At 32.2% G+C, this 9,511-nt stretch overlaps 1 protein-coding gene across 1 annotated transcript in view; it reads left to right on the plus strand.

Moving 5' to 3' along the window:
* LOC106469044 (TELO2-interacting protein 1 homolog) overlaps positions 1-9,511 on the plus strand; it is a 64,580-nt gene that overhangs the window by 819 nt on the left and 54,250 nt on the right. The window contains exons 2-3 of the mRNA XM_013929499.2: positions 6,501-6,640; positions 8,887-8,962. Of these exons, the coding sequence (XP_013784953.2) occupies positions 6,501-6,640; positions 8,887-8,962 (216 nt within the window). The remainder of the gene's footprint in view (positions 1-6,500; positions 6,641-8,886; positions 8,963-9,511) is intronic.

A 9,511-nucleotide genomic window follows, 5' to 3' on the forward strand; every position in this document is an offset into this window, starting at 1 on the left:
CTAGACCAATTGCAATGTGAGAATCTTATCAAACATTCTAGAACCCACAAAAAACCCTGCTAGTATATAAACGGTTAACAGGATGCATGACATGTCATTTCTGGATGGTATTTGTTTGAGTGTGCACTTGGACATTTTATTTATTTGTTGCTATGGCAACAAGAGATTGTATAAATGACTCAAACATATTATGTTATATTTGTGGTAAATTTGTTGTAAAGAAACGAAGGCAAAACATTCCTGATTTCATCATAAAAGCATATTACATGTATTTTGGAATAAAACTTGAAGACCAAGACAAATCACGGGCTCCGCACAAAGTTTGCACTGTTTGTATCAAAGAGATTGTAGAATGAATGAGGATGCATATTTGTTTGACATCAGTGTTCTTCCCTTTTTTCTTCTTGAATTGTAACAAAAATCCTTACATGATAGAAAAAATGAATATTATTTTCAAAATCTGCTTAGCTGAATTATGGAAAATCCATTATTAAAACCAAAACAACTTTTATGAAGTTTAAATTTGCAGGCCTGTGTAATTTATCATTTTACTTTTTCTAGTTGTAGGGCATCAATTTGTACTAATATTAATAACTACTAATGAAGTACTATACTATTAGTCTTGCACTAAATTACGATCTTAGTCTTGGTACTAATAGTAATACTGAGTATTGGTTAGTGATACTATTACTAGTAGTAGTAGGATGTAGCCATAACTTCAGCTGTTCAACTCTAACTTACCAATACCATTTACTTTAGCATGTGTTGTTTCCTACTCTTATTTATCTAGCAGATATTTAGTAGTATCTTGTATAGACTCTTGATTTCTTATAATGCCAGTCTAACAATATAACCATGTTTTACCTACTTGTGAAGTTGAATTTTAAAGTTTATACAAGTTTAATCATTTTAGACAATTTCTCATAGAATTAATTTAAATGGTAGTAAAATGAATAAATATTTTTATGACACATGATTATTTTGCTACTACTTAGTACACTGAGACATCACACTCATATTATTTTCTCTTGATAAGAGTTACTAAATGGTTTCCACAGTATTTTATTCAAATGTTTCATATTTAATAATAATTATTTGTAGACTGTGGTTCATTAGATTGAAGGGACTTGGTCTAATAAAAGACAAAGTAAAACTTGTTTTCAAGCCCTGAGTTCATTAGTAGGAAGACTACTGTTTAAGATTTCTTCAAAAAATGTCAACAACGAAATGTTAATCACCTCTCCATAGAACTGAGAGCTAGACTGGCAAGTACACATTAATAACATAAAATGTTTTAGGATAACATGGGACCTATGGTCCATCTCGGCTATCCCATCCTCTAAACTAAACTAAAACTATTAAATAAATGAATTAAAAAAAATCTTAAAGCCAGCTATTATCATTCATATACTTATCAAGCTTTCTCTTAAACTCACTGCCTCCACAACATCCAAAGGCAACCTGTTCCAGAAGCCAACCATCCTGTTAGAAAAATAATTGTTTTAGCTAAAGATGACTTTTATCCTGTCAAAATTTATATTTGTTTCTCCTAGTCTTACTATTCTCACTGTTAAGTATGAATAAAGATGACGCATCAACTATCAATTCCCCTTACAATCTTAGACACCTCAATCAGATCCCCTCTTACTCATCTTTTTTTTAAAGATATCAACTTCTCCTTTTATGACAACCCCTCTGTTCCAGGCACCATTCTAGTAACCCTCCTCTGAACCCTTTTCAACAATTCAATGTCCTTCATAAGGTAAAGAGCCCAAGACTGAACACAATCTTCCACATGTGGCTTAACCAATGACCTATACAATGCAATTATAACCTATTTAGACTTGTATTCAATATTTTTGAAGATATAACCTGAAATCCTATTTGCCCCACCACTAGCAACAGCACACTGATTGGATGGGTTAAGAGACTGATCAACTGTTACACCAAGATCCATTTCTTTCATGACACTGTAAAGATTATTCCCATCAAAATTATGCTGAAAATTCAAATTATGATAACCCACATGTATTTACTGTAATTAAAACCCATTTGCCATTTGTTTGCCCAACTCACAAAATGATCTAAATCCTTTTGTAAATCAACAGCATCCTCTTCACAGCTAGCAAGACCTTAATATCATAACCAAATTTAAGTAATTTACTGGCCATATCTTCACATATATCAATGATGTAAAAAAAAAAGAGCAAGGTCCTAAGACTGAGCCCTGAGGTAACCCACTTATGACATTAATCCAGTTTGACTGAAGTCCTTTTATAACAACCCTATACTTCCTTCCATTCAGCCACTCTTCTATCCAATTTGCTAACTTATCCACCATACCTTTAGAGAAAATTTTGTTTTAAAAGCCTTTTATGTGGCATCTTGTCAAATGCATTCTGAAAATCCAGATACACCAAACCTACATTATTATCCTTATCTACATAAGCAGTAACCTTTTCGTAGAATGTCAAAAAATTTGTAAGACAAGACTTTCCTTTAGTGAAACCATGTTGACTGTCGGATAAAATTCTAAACTTTGCAAACTTGACTTTGCAAAGCATCTTTTAACAGACTTTCCAAAACTTTTCCCACAACTGATGTAAGACTAACGGGTCTGTAATTAATGGGACAATGTTTATCATCTCCCTTGAAGAGAGGAGTTGCATTAAATAACTTCCAATCCTCTGGTACCTGCCCCCTGTACAAGGACTTACAAGAAATAATAGCAAGTGGCTCCTCACATATCCAATCCTTAACCTCTTTCAAAACCCTTGCGGAAATATTATGTAGCCCAGGAACCTTATTGTTTTTTTAAACTTCCCAATTTTTTTTTAACCAGCTCAGTCATCTTGTTTCATCTCGTTTCCATATATCAGCTGTCCAATGTATTCTATAAATTTCCCAATTTTTTTCTTAACAAGCTCAGAATTAATGTTATCATCTGTGACCATCTAGCAACTGTTCATGAAGAGGAATACTGCTTAAATCTTAATTAGAAAAATTGAAAAAAAAGGTAAAATTTAGTAAATCACTAACCAAACCATCTCATAATCATCAGAAATGAGCCTTCCTTTATCATCCTACAAAGACCCTACTCCCATCCTAACAATTTGCTTATGCTTACCCTTAATTTGCCTAGTCCTGCACCACTCATGCTTTTGACTTCAGTCCAGCCCAAAGCAGTCCTTTTACGAGGTTATGAATCTGTTGTACTGACTTTCCTTGACTGCATTGTTTTATTCACTAGAGGCTGTTCTAAGAGACTTGCAGTGTATATGGGTATGGTCTGGAAAAAAAAAATCATTCTGTCTCCTGGATTTTCAAGAGGTAATGGGAGTACTCCAGACACCAAAAGAGCCATGGTGTTTTACGGGTACAGAATACATATATATATATCTGAACAAGATAATTACAGGGAATTGATCCCTTGTTAAGAAATAAACAACTCTTCCAAGGGCTTTGTTGATGTGTCAGTGTTCAGTTGCATTGCTACACTAGACCCGAAGATTGATTATCTTGTCTGGCTTTGATAATGGTGCTTTTTTAAACTCTCTCTCTCTTCAAAGCTCTTTATGAATTTCCCTCACAGACCTATAGCCATATTTATCCTTAGGTGGAGTTTACCACCCACCTGGAGCTGCATTCTCAAGCAGTCAGACTTCAGGGACGAGACCTCTGTCAGTGGCATTAAGTATGTAATTGTAAAAAAAGAATGTAGTGAAGCTGAAATGCAGTGATAGTTTTTCAGTTCATTTTAAATACATCAGCTTGCAATTGCACATATGGCTTGGTTGATGGCCTGATATTAGATGTTAAAGTAAATATTCTTAATCAGTATTTTCTTCTTGAGAGTTAATTGTCTAGGCTTAAGCAAAAATTGTTAATGTTTCATTATATTGTATTTCACATATTTAAGTTGATTCTAACTATTCTGTTGTGTTTGTAATTGAGTTCAGTAAAACCTTATGATTTATGTGGTTTAATGCATTATTAAATCAGTAATTAAGGTTTTAACCCACTGTTAATGATCATAATAAAACAACCACCTAGAAAATATGTATAGTAGGCTTTTAAATAAGATTAACTAAACTTTGAGTTAACAATAACTAACTTTAGATCTAAAATTGTTCTAAATTTTCACACTTAACTCAGCTGTTGTGTAATATATATAAACATTGTTTCATCCGTCCATTTACCACTTTTCTTAATATCTAAGTAAACTAATGATTATGTTATAATTTTTAGTAATAATTACCTTTGTAACACAATTTTCAGATTTAGCTGAAGATGGAATAAGTTATTCCAAAATGTTCAAACCTTGTAACTAAAATGTTTTATCAACTGTCTTCATCTTCTTTATTAAACCTCGGTTTCCCCATCATGATCTAATTTATAGTGAAAAATATAGATCATTTTATTTCCAGTGTATTATTAAGTATACATGTAAGTTTTCACACATCTTCTCATATTTTCAAGAACAACAACAAAACTAGTTAAATTCATTCAAGGTGAGGGGTTTAAGGATAGGAACAATAAATTGAGATAGGTTGTATTTGCAAGAGCCAACAGCTGAGAGAATAGCATGGAGAGGGTATCTAGTTTTGTGTACTTTGGGTAGACCATAAGAATTTATGATTCCCGACTCTTTTACACTTGTTTCTGGAATCTCTGAAATTCTTTCTGCTGATCAATATGCTATGGCCAGTTTTGATATTGAATCTCTATATACCATTATCCTCCTTGATGCAACTTTAAATTTAACAGTATCTTGGTTTCACCCTTAAACAATTCCTGGAACTTCTTGTCATCTCTATAAAGTTCAACCATTTCCTCTTTAATTGTGTCATCATTTATGACCAGGTAGATGGGATCCCTGCTGGGTCCGACAATAGCCAATAGTTTTCTATGCTATAATAAATGCAAGTGGCTATAAAACTGCCCATGTGAATTTAAACCTGTCCTTTACAAATGCTATATTGATGACATTTTCTTGCTGTTTTGACAATCAAATCACGTTTCCAAGTTCCTTTCTTACCTTAATTCCCAACACACCAATATCAATTTCACATTCAAACTCAAGGAAAATTATTCTTTACTTTTCCTGGACATCGGGATTACCAGAGAAGGTAAACACTTTTCTACCTCTGTTTATCATAAAAGAACTTTTATTGGCCTCTACACAAATTTCAATAGTTTTATCTCCAACTTCTTCAAACATAATCTGGTTATATCATTGTTGAACAAAATTTTTAATCTTTGTTCTAATTATTTTATTTTACACAAAGAAATTACCATTCTACATAAACACATGTTAAATAATGGCTATCTGGTTTACCATTCTACATAAACACATGTTAAATAATGGCTGTCCGACTGATTTTCTAACAAAGATTATACGCAATTTCCTAAACAACAAATTCCAACCACCAGCCAATGTACACACTGTCCCCAAATTTCCCCTCATTATCTCCCTTCCTTTTATGGGTTTGCAATCCCTACCAATTAAAAAACAATTCTCTTCTCTAATAAAAAACTTCTACCCTCAAATTCAGCTTAGAATAATATGCAGACCTAGCCTCCGCATTAAACACTTATTTCAGTACAAAGATCAGGTACCTATATTTCTATGTTCATGGTGTATAAATATACGTGTAGTGACTGTAAGGTTACGTACATTGGCAAAACAAAATGCCACTAAAATACTATAGTGTCTGAACATTTAGGAGTATCTAACAGAACCACTCATCTATTTGTTCACATTCTGAAACCACAAGTCACAATATTTCATTTAACAATTTTTCTATCATCACCACAGGATCTTCAGACCTTGACCGCTACGTTAAAGAAATTCTACTCATAGCTAAAGACTGCCCAAACCTTAACGACTTACAAAGCTTTTTAGATCTAAAATTGTTCTAAATTTTCACACTTAATTCAACTGTTGTGTAATATATATATATATATACACATTGTTTCATCTATCCATTTACCACTTTTCTTAATAACTAAGTAAACTAATGATTATGTTATTATATTATAATTTTAGTAATAATTATCTTCGTAACACAATTTTTCAGATTTCTCTGAAGTTATAAGTTTATAATTATTAAATTAGATCATATTGATAACACGCATTCATAGTTAAAAAATCTAAACTGGTATGTTTTCAGGAAGTTATGTATGACCTTGATAGGTGTTGGAGAGTAAATTGGTAGTTTAATTTTATTAATTATCATATTCATTAACATGTTTGTATAAAAACAATGTTAAAGAATATTCTGTTTGAAAAAATGTTTAGCATTCAGGGAATTGGAATGTTTTAGCTTCTTGTAACTTTAACACTTAGTTTTTTATCAAAACAAAGAAATGCATTACTAGAGTTCTTTGGAATATGAATAATATTAGAAAATGTTTAAGTTAATATAGCAGTTTCAAGAAATTACTTAAAATTTTAGGAAGTTGATGTTTCTTTAAAAAACGTTTTTTTGTATCATCAGAACTGATGGCCTGGTTGCACAACTGTTCGAAAGTTTATCAATAATTCTGAAGAAAACTGCAGTTGATTCATACAGTTTGTTCAATGATATCTTTATGCAAGTCTTTGTAAAAATTAGCTCTCCAAAAGAAGATAATAAAGGTAAGATGTAACTTCTATTTATAATTTAATCAATTTTTATTATTTTTAACATCTATGCACATGTCAAATCACCTAACAAATAACATTCAACTACATCTTCGATGACGAGGAACCCACTTTGAGACTAATAATGGTTGGAGATGGCTTGAATGGGTTATGAAGGAAAAACTTTAATATAAGTTTAACATAAAAGCAAATGTACAACATTTTGACAAGGTTTTGAAGTATTACAGAATGACTTGGATTAATTGGTTAGTTGGACAGATGTTTAGCAAATGATCTTTAATTAAAGTAAATGGAAGATACTGCATTTGGGTTATCATAACTTGGATCACATGTTTACTATAAATAGGAATACACTAAATAATGTGACTGAAGAAAAGGATCTTGACATAGTTGTGGCCTAAGTTGCTGCAGCAATGTTCTGTTGCTACTAGCAAAGATAATAGAAGCTTAGAATATATTTTAAACATATTGATTACAAGTCAAAAGATGTAATTATCTCTTTATACAAATCATTAATTAGGCCTTACTTGGATTGTTGAGTATAGTGTTGGTCTTCTTATCTAAGAAATTAATAAAGGTATTGACTTACGGAAAGGGTTAAGAGGAGATGACTTTGGAATGGAAGGATTATTGTACTTACATACATATAACTTAAGGTCAGCAAAGGGCCTGTTATTCCATCTAGGCCTTCACATCCACTAAACTAAAACATTTTTCAAGCTTTCCCTTAAGTTAACTGCATCCACCACATCTGAAGGCAACCCATTCCAAAAGCCAACCTCCCTGTTAGAAAAATAAAGCCATTTTAGCTGAAGGTGATTCCTACCTTGCCAAAATTTATATTTGTGTTCTCTAATCCTACCATTCTCACCATTAAGTACAAAAAAAGATGATGCATCCACACTATCATTTCCTCTAACAATCTTAAACACGTCAATCAGATACCCTCCAGATCTTCATTTTTACCCGCAGCATAGTGGCTCATAGAATGGTTCTGAGTTATTTTTTTTCAAGAACAAGCTTTTAGCTCATAGTTCCATCATCTCTTGACTGATTTGAAATATAATTATAGTTTTGAACTCAGGAGGTCAAACCCTTTCAATTGATGTTTTTGATTATACCCAAGGTCTCGCAGATCAATTTACTATAATCCTGTCTAAAACAATTTCAGTTTGAGGGTAGGCTGGTAGAAATCCTGATGAGTAATCAAATCAAATCGTGTATATGCGCACCCCACACTTGGTATTTCTGGTGCACAAAAATATAGCTAATAAAAAGGAAAAAAAGGTCTCATAAATTAATTTACTCTAATCCTGCCCAAAAGAATTTCAAATGCCGTGGCTATTGAGGATTCCCTCTGGATTCAAGAGTAAATAATTTCAGAGATCTTAACCCATCCTTGTGTGACAGCCTTTCCATCCCTGATATCATCCTAGTAGCCTTCCTCTGAACCCTTTCCAACAATTCAATGTATTTCCTTAGGTAAGGACCCCAAAACTGAACACACTACTCCAATGTTGGCCTAACCAGTGACCTATATATTATAACCTCTTTAGACCTGTATCCAATATTTCTGTAGATACAACCTAAAATCCTTTTTACCCTGCCACTAGCAACAGTAAATTGCTTGGATGGCTTAAAAAATTTATCAACTAGAACACAAAGATTCTTTTCTTATTTTCTCTTGAGAAAAGAAGGTAAGAGGTGATGTTATTGAATTTTACAAGAATATGTGGGGATTTATAGGATAAAGGCCTCTGGTTTCTTTGTGCTATATTCTGGTGACAATAGGACAAAAAGACACATGTTTAAGATTTGGAAAAGACAGACTAGGCTCCAGTTAAGACAGTTAATTTTTCTACCAGGTGATTGGTTTATAAAATGACTTGCTATTAACAGTAGTGGAGCTATGCACTTACAAAAAGTTTAAAAGGGGATTAATAATTAATGAGAAATATGAACTGGGTGATTTTCTCTCAAGGGTGGGACCAAGTGTTTCTTGTTGTCCATATGTTATATTAAATGGATGCCAGAGTTTTTGGTCACTCCATTTTATGTTCTCATACAGAGTGGTCACTGTGCAATAAAATCAAGACTGTTAGTCAAATTGTCATTGTTATATTTCATTCAAATAAAAAGTACAAGTTTAGAATGTGGCTTTGAGATATTTAATATTTGCTGTTTTGCAGTATTTTTGTAAGGTATTTTTCTGAGCTAATTAAACTGAAATTATACTCCAGTTTTAGAAGTCAGTGAAGAAGTGAAGGTCTCTGCTGTAAAATGTGTACATTCCTTGGTATCAAGCTGTTCTCCAAGGTAAGTTCTTAAACACAGGTCTTGTAATAAAACTTAAACATTTTCATGTTGACTATGATGTTTTATATTGAAACTTAAGTGTGATGGTACGTTCAGTATAAGTGCTAGTGTTAGTAATCGTTACCATAAAGATAGATAGGAATCTTTTTATTCAATGTTGCTTTAAGGTATGGTAAATTTTTGTCCTTGCTAGCATAATGTAGCAATCTGCAGCATTTTGTTGGAGACTGTATGCATGTTAACTTCACATATAAATGGTTCAATGTAGTTACTTGCATTTGGCAGTAATAAAACTTTGTTGTGGTATTAAAGATTGTAAGTATGCTTATACCACACTTTATCTTCACTGAGTGGATAGTGTTCTAAATACAATTAATAAATATCAACTGGTAAGAAGAACAGGTATTTATTATTTTGAAATGTACTTTTAGAAACTTGTGTGAAAGAATAATAACCATCACTATTTATTATTGAAATTTTAAACATTTAAAATCATAAATAATACTCAACGTTAAACTGGTACACAATTAAAAACATTTTATTTAGGCC

Source organism: Limulus polyphemus, unplaced genomic scaffold, assembly GCF_000517525.1.
Source record: "Limulus polyphemus unplaced genomic scaffold, Limulus_polyphemus-2.1.2 Scaffold3273, whole genome shotgun sequence".
Taxonomy (NCBI): domain Eukaryota; kingdom Metazoa; phylum Arthropoda; class Merostomata; order Xiphosura; family Limulidae; genus Limulus; species Limulus polyphemus.